This window comes from Narcine bancroftii, chromosome 2, assembly GCF_036971445.1.
Source record: "Narcine bancroftii isolate sNarBan1 chromosome 2, sNarBan1.hap1, whole genome shotgun sequence".
Taxonomy (NCBI): domain Eukaryota; kingdom Metazoa; phylum Chordata; class Chondrichthyes; order Torpediniformes; family Narcinidae; genus Narcine; species Narcine bancroftii.
Window position 1 is genome coordinate 109,603,395 of NC_091470.1, and position 16,653 is coordinate 109,620,047.

Below are 16,653 nucleotides of genomic sequence, written 5' to 3' on the forward strand. Positions count from 1 at the left end.
CGGGGAAAAAAATTAACAGGAAGAACAAAGTAACCAAATTTATAATTAAATCAATGCAAGAAATGAAACTTGTGGACATATGGAGGAAACAAAACCCAAAAGAAAAGGAATACTCATATTACTCGACTAGACATAAAACATACTCAAGAATAGACCTATTTTTGTTATCAGCTAGTATGCAGGATAGAGTAAGAAAAACAGAATATAAAGCGAGAATGCTATCGGACCATTCACCCTTAATATTGACAGTAAAGCTAGAGGACATCCCTCCAAGAATGTATAGATGGAGATTAAACCCCATGCTACTTAAAAGACAGGATTTTAGAGAATTTATTGAAAAACAATCAAAAATGTATTTTGAAGTAAATACGGAATCAGTGGAAGATAAGTTTATACTATGGGACGCAATGAAAGCATTCATTAGAGGGCAAATAATAAGTTATGTAACCAAGATGAAGAAGGACTATAATCAGGAAACAGAGCAGTTGGAAAGGGAAATAGTAAACATAGAAAAAAAATTAGCAATAAAGGAAGATACAACCAAAAGAAGAGAATTGGCGGATAAAAAAATAAAATATGAAACATTACAAACATATAAGGTGGAGAAGAATATAATGAAGACAAAACAGAAATATTATGAACTAGGTGAAAAAACACACAAAATCTTAGCATGGCAGCTTAAGACAGAGCAAACTAAGAAAATGGTATTGGCAACAAGGAAAAAAGACAAACAAATTACATATAATCCAAAAGAAATTAAGGAAAACTTCAGAGAATTCTATGAACAATTATACCGAACTGAAAACGAAGGGAAAGAAGGGAAAATAGATGAATTTTTGACTAAAATTGAACTACAAAAACTACAAATAGAAGAACAAAATAAATTAACAGAACCATTTGGAACAGTAGAAATACAAGAGATAATAAAAAAATTACCAAATAATAAGACACCAGGAGAGGATGGACTCCCAATAGAATTCTACAAAACATTTAAAGACCTATTAATACCACCCATCCTGGATGTAATCAACCAGATTGATGAGACACAAAACTTACCAGATTCATGTAAAACAGCAATAATTACAGTGATACTAAAACAAGGGAAAGATCCACTCTCACCAGCGTCATATAGACCAATATCTTTGCTAAACACAGATTATAAGATAATAGCTAAACTATTAGCAAACAGATTAGCAGAACAGGTACCGAAAATGGTAAATTTAGACCAAACTGGATTTATCAAAAAAAGACGCACAACAGACAATATTTGTAAATTTATTAACTTAATTCATGCAGTAGAAGGAAATAAAGCACCTGCAGTAGCAGTTGCTTTAGACGCAGAGAAGGCCTTCGACAGAGTAGAATGGAATTATTTGTTCAAAGTATTACAAAAATTCAGTTTACCGGAGAAGTATATTAATTGGATTAAAGCATTATATAAGGGACCGTTAGCGAAAGTGACAGTAAATGGACATGTATCAAAGCAATTTAACTTAAGCAGGTCAACGCGGCAGAGATGCCCACTATCACCATTATTGTTTGCGCTAGCTATAGAACCACTAGCAGAATCGATAAGAAGAGATAATAATATAAAAGGAATAAAAATAAAAGACAGGGAATATAAAATCAGTCTATTTGCGGATGATGTGATAGTGTATTTAACAGAACCAGAACTATCAATAAAAGAACTATATAAGAAATTGAAGGAATATGGAGAAGTGTCGGGATACAAGATAAACGTAAATAAAAGTGAAGCAATGCCTATGAATAACGCAGATTTCTCAAAATTTAAGAAGGAATCCCCATTCAGATGGCAAATGCAGGCAATAAGATACCTAGGAGTACAAATAAACAAAAATCTAGGCCAATTATATAAACTCAATTACAATCCACTAATGAAAAAATTACAGGACGATTTAGAGCATTGGAAAGAGCTACCACTAACACTGATAGGAAGGATAAACTGTATTAAAATGAACATTTTTCCAAGGATACTATACTTATTTCAGGCATTGCCAATACAACTGACAGAAAAATTCTTCAAAGAGTTAAAGAAAATAATAAGGAAATTTTTATGGAGAGGGGGGAAACCGAGGATAGCACTAGATAAATTAACAGAATGGTATAAACAAGGAGGCTTACAATTGCCAAACTTCAAAAATTATTATAGAGCCGCACAATTAAGGTACCTATCAGATTTTTATCAAACAAGGGAAAAACCAGAATGGACGAGATTAGAATTAGATAAAATAGGGGAAAAGATACCTGAACACATATTATATAAATGGGACGAAAAATTGGTACAACATAGAACTTCTCCAGTATTACACCATCTCCTCAATATATGGAAGAAGATTCATGTAGAAAGAAATAAAACAAATTATCAATTACCAAAACTAATATTGACGCAAAATAAGCTACTCCCTTTTACAATAGACAACCTTTCCTTTAGAAAATGGGAAAAAAAAGGGATTAAAAGAATAGAAAATTGTTTTTCAGGAAGTAGATTCTTATCCTTTGAACAAATGAGAGATAAGTACAAAATAACTGGAGATACAGCGCTGGCATATTACCAACTGAGATCCCACTTGAAAGATAAATTAGGAAGCAATTTGAGTTTACCAGAGGGAAGTAACCTTGAATATGTGATTACAGATACAATGTTAATCAAAAGATTTATAACAAATATGTATATTAAACTGCAAGAAAAGGAGAATGAGGAAACAAGTGGTAAAACTAAACAAAAATGGGAACAAGATTTAAATATAAAGATAAAAAAGGAAACATGGGAGAAATTATGTTCTGGAACGATGAGAAATACAATAAATACGAGGCTGCGTATGATACAATATAATTGGTTACACAGACTATACATTACACCGCAAAAGTTAAATAAATGGGACCCAACAATATCTGATAGATGTTTTCGATGTAAAAAAGAAAGGGGAACAACAATTCATGCAATCTGGACATGTGAGAGAGTAGAAAAATTTTGGGATGATCTCAATCAGATATTAAATAAAATAACAGAAAACAATATACCAAAGAATCCAGAGATCTTTCTCCTAAGTAACATAAAAAATAAAGAATTTGGAATTGACTTGGAAGATGCACAAAAAAGATTTGTTAAGATAGCCCTAGCCGTAGCAAAAAAATGTATTATGTCAACCTGGAAATTAGAAGATAATTTGAAAATACAACAATGGTATATAGAAATGAATAAATGTATTCCATTAGAAAAAATAACATATAGTTTAAGAAATAATATTGAAATATTCGAACAAGTATGGGAGCCTTACATTAAATACAATAGTGAAAACCTACCGGGAACAAACATTACCTAAGTTGATGGAAGGAGAAGAAAAGAAAAGAATGGACTCAGTAGAATTTCTGGTGTATTTTTGTTGAATGACAACATTGTATGACTGGCTTAATGCAACCTAGATTGTATACCTAAAATGGATGAGAGGGGGGGGTGGGGGGGTGGCGTGGGAGGAGGGAGGGGGTGGGGGAGAAAAAGTCACTGTATATGTGTGAAAAAGAAAAAGTGTATATCATGGCTAACGTGATTTATGGTGTGAAAAATAAAAAATTAAAAAAAAAACTTATGGAAGGGCAGTGCAAGCTTGAAAGGCTAAATGGCCTGTTCCTAATTCTATTTTCTTATGTTCTTATCTCGCAGCCTGTTTTACTCCTTTTTGACAAGCTTCAATATCCTCATCACATGAGAAGATTTAGTTTACAAACTCTGCTTACCAATTCAAGTCAAGTCAAATCAAGTTTATTATCCTCACATTATTCAAGAACATCACAACAAAACAGCATTCTTCAGTCCTTGATGCAAAACACAAAGACACACCACTAGTCATAACACAGACAGACCAACAATACATATGCAGGATAGATATTAGTTTTAATAAATAAATATTGTTTCGTGAATATGAAAGTTTCAGATAGCTCGTGTGGGCAGTTCCTTTGGTTGTTCAGCATTCTCACTGTCCGTGGGAAGAAGCTGTTCCTCAGCCTGGTGGTGCTGGCTCTGATACTCCTACATCTCTTTCCCGATAGGAGAAGCTGGAAGCTGCTATGCATCCTGTTCAGACAACGATCCTGGTAGATCACGTCAAAGGGAGACTCAAGTGATCATCTCTGCCACTCTTATGGTCCAGTGAATTGACCTCCGATCCATTTCGCAGCAGCAAACATGCCATACTGTGATGTAGCCAGTCAGGATGTTCTTGATAGAAGGCTAACATGATGGAGGAAGTAGCTTTGTCTGCTTCAATCTTCTCAGGAAGTGTGTCTTCATGAGAACTGGAATGTTGTGTCTCTACAATAGGTCACTAGTTAGGTAGACTTCAATGAATTTGATGTTCTCTACTCTCCACATCCGAGTTATTGATGTGTAGTGGAGGATGGTCGTTCCTGGTCCTCCTGAAGTCCATGATCATTTCCTTTGTCTCGTCCACATTGAGACTCATGTTCCATATGCTGCAGACACACCCTCTATCGCACTTATCTTCCAATACTTCCTCACAATCCTGATTCTAGACTCTTTCATTTCAGAGATTAATTTTGCCATTGTGTGCTAAATCTCAGAAAAGGAAAGTTCCCACCCCCCACCACACAGGCTGGATATTAATTCTTTGAACTCCAGAAATTTTAAACTTTTCATAATATATACTCCAGACTGGATCCATGGGTAAACTGCAGTACAAAAACCAGTGGTTGGGTATAAAACCAGTCCCAGAAAACAGGGACATGGAGGATATGTGCTTATTGGTAGTATTACGAGCTCCAGTTTTAGCGAAATGGGATTATTATTGTAAGGAGACAGTATAGACAGGAGGGACTGAATGGTCACAGTTAACATTTCACACAGGCACAGCAGAAGATACATTAGAACGGAGGGAATTCGATACATTTACAAAGACCTTGTGATTTTGCAAAGGAGAAAACCATCCTGACGGCTGAAGAGGAGAAAACCATCCTGACGGCTGAAGAGGAGAAAACCATCCTGACGGCTGAAGAGGAGAAAACCATCCTGACGGCTGAAGAGGAGAAAACCATCCTGACGGCTGAAGAGGAGAAAACCATCCTGACGGCTGAAGAGGAGAAAACCATTCTGACGGCTGAAGAGGAGAAAACCATTCTGAGGGATAAAGAGGAGAAAACCATCCTGACGGCTGAAGAGAAGAAAACCACCCTGACGGCTGAAGAGAAGAAAACCATCCTGACGGCTGAAGAGAAGACAAAACCATTCTGATGGCTGAAGAGAAGACAACCATTCTGACGGCTGAAGAGGAGAAAACCATTCTGAGGGATAAAGAGGAGAAAACCATTCTGACAGCTGAAGAGAAGAAAACCATCCTGACGGCTGAAGAGAAGACAACCATTCTGACGGCTGAAGAGAAGAAAACCATTCTGACGGATGAAGAGAAGAAAACCATTCTGACGGCTGAAGAGAAGAAAACCATTCTGACGGCTGAAGAGGAGAAAACCATTCTGACTGCTGACGAGAAGAAAACCATTCTGACTGCTGAAGAGAAGACAACCATTCTAACCGCTGAAGAGAAGAAACCCATTCTGACGGCTGAAGAGAAGAAACCCATTCTGACGGCTGAAGAGAAGAAAACCATCCTGACGGCTGAAGAGAAGAAAACCATCCTGACGGCTGAAGAGAAGAAAACCATTCTGACGGCTGAAGAGAAGAAAACCATTCTGACGGCTGAAGAGAAGAAAACCATTCTGACGGCTGAAGAGAAGAAAAGCATTCTGACGGCTGAAGAGAAGAAAAGCATTCTGACGGCTGAAGAGAAGAAAAGCATTCTGACGGCTGAAGAGAAGAAAAGCATTCTGACGGCTGAAGAGAAGAAAAGCATTCTGACGGCTGAAGAGAAAACCTTTCTGACGGCTGAAGTGAAGAAAACCATTCTGATTGCTGAAGAAAGGAAAACCATTCTGACGGCTGGTCTTTTCGGTGGATTGATCTGCGCCAGGAGGGTCTTTTTGGGAAGCCAAGTGTTTCATTTTGATTGTGAGCTGTGGTGGTCACTTGGAGAGGCTACTTCATTTTAAGTGTGACTAGCAGTGAAGTTACTTGGAGAGACCGGTCAGTGCCAGGATGTTGGAAGCTTCATGGAGGTCGCCCAGTTTGAGTCTCGCCTATAGAGGACCAAGAGAGTTGCAAACACAGCTTGTGTGGATGGGCATTTCCTCAAAGGCAACACAAGGAGAATTTGAGAATCTGTGGCAGCCACAACTCCAGCCTTCCCCATCAGTTCAACATTAATTCTGGGTATCTAATTTCAAAGACCTATGCTTCAACATTGAATTTGAAAGACTGAACTTTGAAGTAACTTTCTAGATTTTGGCACGGACTCTAAATTACACACAGACCTAGACACCTATGCATAGCTAGGAATAAATATAGTGTTAAGGACAGTTTAAAAGTTAAGACTAAATGTGAGAAAATAAAACTAGTGTTTTAAAATTAAACACTGTTTATTGCTCCTCGTAACGGTAGTCCCTGAAAACTGGGAAAGGGAGCCCAAAGAATTAAGCCCTTGCTGCTTGATAATTCACCAATAAATCAGAGTTGCTTGACAGAGTATTGAGAGGTGGTTTGGGAGGAATTGTTAGAGCAGCTTGCACAAACACATTTTCAAACACAGAATATTTGCAGGACTTTTGCAGAATGCTTTTTTCAGGAGGCAACAAAGTATCGACAGCAGCTTGCCTGGGAGAGCATGTGATCTTTGCAGGCAGAGAAGAGTTTTGCTCTCAGAGAGGGAGGGTGTGAAACAGAGAGAGAGGAGACAGAAATCAGTTCCAGAAGGACAAAGCTGGCAAACTTTGGAAGGCTGTCTGGTCAAAGGAGAAGATTGGCGATTTGAAAAGTGACCTGAAAGAAAGAGGATCATCTGGGCAAGTTTAGTCAGCAAGACTGATTGAGAAGGAATCAGTTGTGGATGTCCTGGAAAAGGAATCTCTCTCTGAAAACCAGCAAGAACCCTCCTGAGTGGTAATCATTTGCCAGTTAGGCACCAGACTGGTGAACTTTGTTAATGCTAACTTATGTGCACAGTTGCCTGCAACCAGTGAGATTGGACTGTGATCCAAAGAACTTTTCTAATCTTAAATATACATTACACACACCTGTGCTTAGTATTAGAGGGGGGAATTAAGTAGTTAGGTAGGTTAAGTAATAAGTTAAAGTTTAATTCTGTTTTCTTGTTCAAATATAATTAAAAACTACTTTTGTTTAAGTAACCCTGTGTTGTGCTGCATATCCATTGCTGCTGGATTTTGGGGTCCTCTGGACTCCGTAACATGCTGAATAAGTCCAATGGGATTCTTGCCATTCAACCCACCTTAATTGCTGACCTGAAACTCAAATTTTCTACTCTCAAGTAGAAAAACATCTATGGAGTAATATGCACCTTTTTTTGTGCTCTACGTTCAATATGATTTCCAAACAAAATAAGATTAACAGAGGTCAATGGGTATCTTAAACTTCTCTGCTTCTTCTCATGCATTTATTCTTTGAAATGCCGGTGCTGCTATAACAGCAGAGTTGCCGCTGGTGTGGGCTTGCAAGAGTGGAGATACATCGCTCGCCCACGGAGTCCCATCTGCCCAGTCCGACTGTCATCAGCTCCCTTTCAGGCTTTAAATGGCCTGTTAAAGATGTCAACGGTGGTTTCTCTTAAAATCCTGCAACTGTGGGAACTACGCCAAAAATGGCAGCGCCTATGATTGGCAGCAGCCTCCGTGGAAACAAGGCACTAGAAAATGGGGAGAACACTTCAACACCCCCCCTCCCACTTCTCCGTTTGAGGAGAAGCAGAGGAGACGACCTATGGGGCAATGAGCATGGTAGTAGACCAGTGAGAGGAGCTCAGCGACCGGGGCTGCGGACTGCTGGAGACTGGCTGAGGGGGTACCAGGTATCGGAACCAAGATGTGTGAGGGTGACAAGGGCGCTGAGGACTTCCTGATTGTGTCAGAGGTTTGGATCTGGAGCTTGGGTTATTGATGGTTTGGACTGAAGGCTGTGTGGCCATGGGAGCACTGGAGGATGGGGACGGGACAACTCTCTTTTGCTTCTCTTTCTCTCTCTGAAAGGGTCACTGGGCAATTTCTACTGATGGCAAATCTAAAGGAAATTTTGTATGTGTCTTATTACATGACAATAAAAGAATCCTGAACTCTCCAGAAGGCAATCTGTCCAACCTTACCTTTCATGATTTGCTGCAACTCCATCTGGAGGGTTTGGATGGCTCGAGCTGGGTGATCACCAGCTCTGCGATTAATCCTGTGAATGGAGAGTTGTCCGTTCACGACAGCTGCCACGTCATCATCTTCCAGGAAGATTACTCGGTTAGTGTGCTCGATCACAGCGCTGTTGGACAGAAGCATGACATATCAGTATGACATCAGAAATCCTGACAAATTTCTACAGATGTGTGGTGGAAAGTGTGCTGAACAACTACATCACAGTCTGGCATGCGGTCACCAATACCCCTGAGCGGAAAGGCCTGCAAAAGGTAGTGGACACAGACTAGGGCATCACAGGCAAAACCCTCCCCACCACCGAGAACAAGGAACGCTGACATCGGAGAGAAGCAGCAATCATCAAGGATCCACACCACCCAGCACAGGCTCTGTTCTCACCTCTGCCATCAGGTACCATAAGACTCGCACCATCAGGTTCAGGAACAGCTGCTACCCCCACCATCAGAATCCTCAATAGCAAACTCAGTCAGAGACTCAGAATCAGAATTTATTGTCATGAACAAGTCATGAAATTCAGTGTTTGGCTCATTTAAGGACACTTACATTTTGCACTTTATTGATTTTTCTTCTCTCTGTATTGCAGTTTGTTTACATTTATTTGTTGACTAGTTTTTTTTGCACTATCAATAAGTGGTAATTCTGTGTGGGCTGCAGGAAGAAGTATCTTAGGATTGTATGTGATGTCATGTATGGACTCTGACAACAAATCTGAAATCTAATCTAAACACACTGCACATATAAAGTAGAATCTTGATTTCAGGAATAGTGGAATGGCAGACATTATCTATCCATTGCCTTTGATTCCTATTCCATACATTGTCACATTTTAATCATTAGCCCCCTTTACACTTGCTGCCCACTAAATCTGCCGTTCAGTGTCCCAGGGTAGGAATGGTGTTTTTGCTGTTCACATTTGATCACTCTTACGTGGGACACTGCACATGTTTAGACTTGCAAGGAGCCATCCCTGGGGTTAGGACTGTTCTACCTTCTACCAGTGACATCACAATGCATCGAGCGACGGTGGACCTGCCCTAAATCCTGATCAGTGTATTATGATTTTATATTTGAACAAAATTATTTATAACATTATTGAGCTTTATGTACAGTATAGTATGAGCTCTTTATCCCATTATTGTTGTGCCGATCTATATAAACCTTTATAGGGGACCGAGGGAAAGTGCTAGCATTAAATAACAATAGTGGACAATTTTTAAACAGCGTGGGAAAATTGGTAGCGCTATTATCGCATAAAATTTATGTAGACCATGGGAAAAAGCAATGGTAAGCTGACTTCCCAGAAAAAGGGCTGGAGGCACAACTGCATGCACGGAGCACTCATGGAAGAGTTTCTCTGCTGCACAGCATAATGAAAAGTCAGGACTACCATTGCTTTTTCCCATGGTTTTTATAAATTGTGCGCTATAGCGCTACAAACTTTCCCACGCTGTTTAAAAATTGTCCGCTATTGCTATTTATTTCCCTTCTCTCTCACTGCGACTTTCCCACAGCAAAGTTTGTACCTCATTTTAATCTTTTCTTCATGTTCCTGTATTCACGCAAGAACTTGGGTAATTTCTATCCCACAATGCAATTGCCTGTTCTACACTTGCCTGATTGCAATGACGTCACCTGCAGACGTCGGAGACTGTTCTGGGGACGAGGCAGTCTATCCCCGGTGTGAGATGACTTCATCTCACACCATGTTGAGAAGATTTTCCTTTCACACCAGACCCTTTTTAGGCCAATTGGCCGCTAATTCCTGGGATCACTTGCAAGTGTGATGAGGGTTATTGATTCTTATGGCAGCCCATTTAATTCATGCCAGCTGAAAAGGTGCTTACTGAAACCAATGCTCCTCCGTCAATTGTGAAACATCAAGTGCTTAGCTGGGAACATTATATACATATTCAAGGTTTCTTCCCCCACTTGCCTTTGGAAGTATGAGCTTAAATTCCTCATGGATATATTTATTTTTCTTAACTCTCAACACACAAACAATTTTACAATTCCGCACATCACTTCAATCTAACTACTGCAAAGGGAAATTGAAATTTTAAGATCAATGTGGTTTACTTAATTTTAAACACTGATTAAAATTCCCACACCCAGCCTCTTCCGCTCCAGCGGAAACAATCGCAGCCTCACCAATGTTCCTCACAATGAAAAAGCCTGCCGATATCCTTGGAAAACTCCCCAAAACCTTTCCAGTGCTTCGTGGTTGACCAGAGGGAGAAACAAATCACCAGATGGAACAAAACACACTCATTTTGGTCATGACCAGATCACAGAATGACACGCTGAGAACCAACATTCTACACTTCCTACAGCACTGAATGCAATACAAGAGCTCGTGATGTCCACTGATCCAGTGAATTGGACAACTAAGCTTACCTGGCATCTGATGCAAAGTAGTACTCAACGGCCTTTTCCTCCATTGGAAACAAGCAGGTGGTGCTGTCTGCGCGAGGTAGGGTACAGCTGTTTTTATCCTTGGCTGCAGAATGAAGAACATAACCGTCAATGGATATACATGGTATAAAGTTTCCAAGCCAGCCACCTTACATAGAAGAAGACCATGCAACATCCCCTGTAACGTTTCAATGAAATTCAGAATTCTTTGTGTTAAGAGACTGAGTCACTCATTGAGTGAAAATAAAAGATTAAGATATTGAGTATCTAGATGCTAGTAAATCTAGAAAATGTACAAAATTCTCATGAGGTAAGGCAGCATCAACGTAGAAGTGAGATTTCAGGTCACTACCAGAACGGGAAATGTGAGAAAATCGTGCTTGAAATGCAGAAAGAGTGAGGAGGTGGAAAAAATGAAGGGGTTTGATTCTCTGCCACAAGGTGGGGACCAATAGTGTCCAGGTGGCAATGCTCTTGAAACGATCTATTTAACAGATGAATGCATTCACTGAAAAAGGAGGGGGAAAGAAAGCATTCCGGAGCTGTGAAATGCAAAACAAAGGAGATGCTTCAACTTTGAAACAAGTGCATGTTGGGAATACTTAAATGATCAAGGCGCATTTGTCGAGGGAGAAACAGTGCCCCAGAGGAAAGACTGCTTATCTGAAATTGTTGAATTCAATGTTAACTAATAAGTTCGGTGCTGCTGAGACTTCTCATGCCAGTACATCTGAAATATTTTCCTTAATCATGGCTTCCCCTTTACTTTAGTTGACAGAGCTCTCAACTGTATCTCAATTATATTCTGCTCTTAACCTTCTTACCAAAGGTAGGGTTTCTTTTGTCCTCACCTTTCAATCTCTGGACTCCACACTGTAAGCACCCTGCCACCCCTCCACTTTCAGTGTTCCGAAGGGACCGTCCCATTTGTAATTCCCTGCTCCACTTTTCCATCCCCCACTATATGCTACCCTTCTCGCTGAACTTGCCAAGTCACCTCAGGAGGCACCACACCCATTCTGATACCTCTTCCCGACCAATCAGAGACACAAATGGTTCTACTACATGAAGTAGAAATCACATCTTTCAATTTGTTGGTGTTTCAACATTGGAGAAACCAAATGAAAATTGAGTGAGTTTTAAAATTTTTATTTACATCACGGTAGAAACCAATTCCAGCCATTTAAACCTGTGCCGCCAAATTAACCTATAAACTTGTACGTTTTGGCGGGTGGGAGGAAACCAGAGTAACTGAGCTTCCAGTCACTATCGCTTAAATTTCCATCCCATTCCCACATCTCCATTTCAGCCTCCTAACGTGTCAAACATGAGCTTGAGAAACACCACATCTTCAAGTTAGGCAAGTTGCAGACCTTGGAAATCAACAATTTTAGGGGAACAGCCTTTCCTCTTTGCAGCTGAACTGCTCAGTTCAGTTCTAAATTCATTCATCGGTGAGTTAACAGCTATTTTTCCATCCACAAATACTTCCTGAAATTCTGGGCATTTCCAGCCTTCACTTATATTTCACATATACGGCAACCACTTTGCATCTCACAGTGCAGGTATGTTCTTTATTTTGCCCTCTATCTGTGCTCATTTATTGACTCAATCAAGAGCTTTGGTTAATTGAACAATTCTGGTTTTACTAGAATCATTTGGGTTTTTTTTTCCCCCCACCTCTCTACAACACAAAGGGCACTTGTTTTCTCAGTTTTCCACTTCTGATGGGTCATGAAATATTACAGCTTCTCTCTGCAGGTGCTTAAGTACATGCTGAATATGCTGAGTATTTTCAGCATGTTTTGTTTCAATGGGCATTTATTTGAATTATTTACATTTCCTGAAAGCACCTTCATTGGGATCAATAACCAATGTCATTTTGAATCTCTTGGCTCTCCAACTCACAAGCAAAGCCAGTTAATCTTCAGCATTCGTGGTTGAAATCTATCTAAATTCTGCCAAAAAGTAATGCAATAAATGGGAAGAATGGAAGGCTGTTGCCTTGTGAGCAACCAACCAAGAAAGTAAACCAATTGACTTGACAACTTGAGGTAATAGAGAAGCTATTTTTTTTTTAATGACAAAAAAATTTGTCATTTGTGAAACTTTCACCAGCAATGAATTTGTGCATAGCAAATAATTTCACTTGACAGTCAAAAGCTGTATGGAACATTGGGACATCCTGATGCATCAACATGCAGATGTATTTGTATTACATTTTGATTGCTTCTGTCCCCTCTTGGTCCTCCAAAAAATGACTCAGAAGCAATTTTTTTTAAAATTTCTGTGCTCTTTGTACAAGGCCAGGTATCAAAAGCATCTATTGGAATTTTAGGTTTGTTAATTGCTAGATTTATAACAAAGATAAAAAGTAATTTTAATAGACTAAGCTGAATGAGGGACAGCATGACTTGGGTTAGGAAGTTCTCCATCAGAAACATCAAAGAAAATTTGCCCAGGTTGAAAATACTTTGAAGTAAACAAATACTTTGATAAAGTCATAATATTAAAGGGGGGCTGGGGGGGAGATGCACAGTCATTGCAAGAACCAGTCAATTTATTGCTTGTATTGATTTTTCTTCATACCTTTAACAGGAAGAGAGAGAGAGACAAGAGAGTTTATACTACAGCAGAATGAAACCCAAAGCTAAAATCCCACTCTCTTCAAGTAGTTCAAGCACCAACAAGAATGGCCCCAGAATGTGAAAGAAAAAAAGACATGCAAAATTCTGTGTTTTTGAGAGGAACCTGAATTAACTGTCAGGTGAGATTGATGTTGCTTTCTAATAGATTCACTAGACTAATTCTATAGATAAAACTTTGCCCACTTTACACTTAAGGTTCTGCAGGAATATCACATTTCTGTTTATAGGTTACCTGACAAAACTTTCATAGAAATCATAAATCTTTAACAATTCTATCTTTTTTTTTGAGGTGGCATGGTGAGTTTAGTGGTTAGTGCAACGCCTTTATAGCGTCAGCAATCGGGACTATGTTTTGAAAACCCCACTGTCTGTAAGGAGTTTGTACGTTCTCCCCACATCTGCGTAGGTTTTCCCCGGTGGCTTGTTTCCTCCCATACCGGGAATTGTAGGTTAAATGGATGTAAATTGGGCTGCATGGCCTTGTGGGCTGAAATGGCCTGTTACTGTGTTGTACGTCTAAATTTAAATTTAACTCTGGGAGGAAATATTTAAAAATTAGTCTCCATTTACAAGTGATGCCAATTACTGTATCCCTTCTGAACATGCAATTCCAACTGTTAACTTCCTTAAGACTAAGTTGCAGCATAATTAATGCTGATCTATGTTGTCAACAAAAACAATTGTGTGCTGAACAAAATAATTATCCAGTAAAGTGAAAAGCAAATGCCAGGGTTCTGAAATAAATGCAAAACTAACTGGAAACACTGATAGCTTACATGGTAAGTGTTTCCATTGTCTTTTCAGTTTGAATATTCATTTTATGGAGTCCAAACAGAAAAGCAACACCAATCACCCATCTGTCCATTAACCTCTCCAAGCTGATAGTTATTTTTAACACCATTTCATGTCATAGAATAAGGCAAGACAAAAAAAACTCAACCAAATTTCAATACTTGACCTGAACCATTATTTTCAAATGCTGCGGATTGGTCATCCATCTTAAAATTAGCTGGAAATATAAAATTAACAAAATAAAAGCAAAATATCACCAATGAGTATATTTGCTTTTTCACAAGCAAGTACACTGTTTTGGTTCAGGTCATTTAAAGTAAATCTCCATGTTAACTCAAACCAACTGTGCACTGATTCTTTATGGGGGAAGAAAAAAATAAACATTAGACTTGAACACCCATTTTCCTTTTGCTGACATAGTGCAACTTATTTTTGTAAACATGCAGTAATCAACAAATCAACAGAATAAAGTTTACCAACTTTACCTAAAGACTAAACGACTGTTTGATTTCTGCAAAGGATTCTGAAGATGGAGACCAGCTCACTTCGAATAGTCCATCCACTGTTATAACTTGGTTTCATCAAGACAAATCTGATCACGGTGGATTTCACAATGGAGGCAATTACTTCTTTGTGTTTGCAATAATTTTAAAATAATAAATGCAACAGTGTCATTTCTGGGTGTACAATCTTTTTAACGCACAGCGCTATTAGAGGCAGTGACCCAGGTTCGAATCTGGTGCTGTCCATAAGGAGTTTGTTCATTCTCCCCATGTCTGAATGGGTTTCCTCTGTTGCTCCAGTTTCCTCCCACCCTTCAAAACATATGGGGTGTTCTACATTTAACTTGGGCATGTTCCAAGGTAAGATCATTTTGGATAGATCTGGGGAATCTTTTAGAGTAAATTACAGGATTCCAATTTCTGCAGAACCCAGAATTATTGGGGAATATTGCAGCCATAAGACCTAAAATGAGAATGTCCCGACATCAAATAATATTTGTTAAGATCACATTGGGAGTGGCCAAGAAATGTATACCAGTTACTTGGAAGCCTAATGCACTAGATATAACCTGCTGGAATGCAGAAATGTACAGTTGTGTTTCCCTTGAGAAGATTATCTATAATCTAAGAAATAAGTATGAGTGGTTTTATAAATATGGCAGCCATATTTCAAAGCCCTGTGGCCCATTCAAGAGGAGATGGCTGGCTGTATCAGGGAGACAGAAAAGGAATTCTATGGTGACCTGAAAGAAAGGTTATCATCTAGAAAACCCTGATGGGGCAAGTTTCTTCGGCAAGGCACTGAAGTGGCTGATCGGAAGGAATCAGTTTTTGTGTGTCTAACAAGCAACAAATCTCTCTCTGAAACCAACAAAAACCTCCCAGAGCGGTAACCATTTACCTTTCAAGCACCAAAGCCTGGTGAAGATTCATAAATGTTAACTTCTGTGCACGGTATATGAATTGGTGAATTTCTAGTGCTGCTGGATTTTGGGGTCCTCTGGGCCCGTCACAATAAAATATAAAAATCCCTATTATTTTGCACGTTTTGCATAATTTTTGAAATATATATTTGATCAGTTCTACCACATTCTGAAAAATTCTCATGTTTTGCATTTGGAACATTTTGCAGTAACCAGTGTCACCCCAAAGGTCATGTAAGTGATCTTTAGGATCAATTTCAGAGCAGCAACACAAATGGTGACATAATGCCATGTGAAAATCTGATTTGAATATCTGTTCTCGCTATTCAAGATTGTCTGTACTTACCTGGATCTACAATCAGGTAGATTTCCTAAGTTTATGCACTGGAGCAGTTTTTCTTTTGAACTTAAGTCACCAAGTGTCAACAGGCTATTTTAGACTCATGGCATCATTTAAGGACAGTAAAAATAGCACAAAGTTGTCGCTCACTCTTCAAAGCGAATGCAAAAGTCTTTTGCCCAGAGTAGGGGATTTCCGTGACCAGAGGACATAAATTTAAGGTAAGGGGCGATAAATTTAACAGGAACATCACTTTGATCTTTGCTGCCTCAAGAATGCAAAAAGGGCCCCATCAACCTTGTCACAACCACTTCTCCCTGCTACCCGAAATCTAGCACTTCCAGGTTCAGCAACAGTTTTTTTTTATTCAGGCCCTTGAACTAACTTAACCTTGAACTATTACAAGATTGAAGTGCTACATTAAAAAAAATTCAAGCACTAACTATAACCGTGAATATTTCTTTATCTTTTAAAAGTATTATCTCTTCTGGTACTGACAATTAAATTATTCTATTGTTTTTTTTACATAATGTTCTTTGTCTGCAGCAGCAAGAATTTCAGTACATTGCTGTATTTATGTGTATGACAATAGACCCATTATCACACCCATTAACCCATTCTTTGAAAACCTTAGGATGCAGGCAGGCCATCTGCTCTTGAGAAATCACAGCCCTTCAGTTCCACAAATATCTTATTGGGTTCTGTAGGCACTTTCAAGCAGGGAAAACACCCATCTG

The 16,653-nt window shown here is 39.1% G+C and overlaps 1 protein-coding gene across 2 annotated transcripts in view; it reads right to left on the minus strand.

Annotated features, from left to right (window-relative positions):
- Window positions 1-16,653, minus strand: part of LOC138754139 (glutamine--fructose-6-phosphate aminotransferase [isomerizing] 1) — a 113,536-nt gene that overhangs the window by 53,670 nt on the left and 43,213 nt on the right. The window contains exons 9-11 of one of the 2 annotated variants that reach the window (XM_069917997.1): window positions 14,317-14,367; window positions 10,693-10,795; window positions 8,241-8,404 (exon numbers count right to left, since the gene is read on the minus strand). In XM_069917997.1, the coding sequence (XP_069774098.1) occupies window positions 8,241-8,404; window positions 10,693-10,795; window positions 14,317-14,367 (318 nt within the window). The remainder of the gene's footprint in view (window positions 1-8,240; window positions 8,405-10,692; window positions 10,796-14,316; window positions 14,368-16,653) is intronic. The other variant, XM_069917998.1, reaches the window with a different exon arrangement.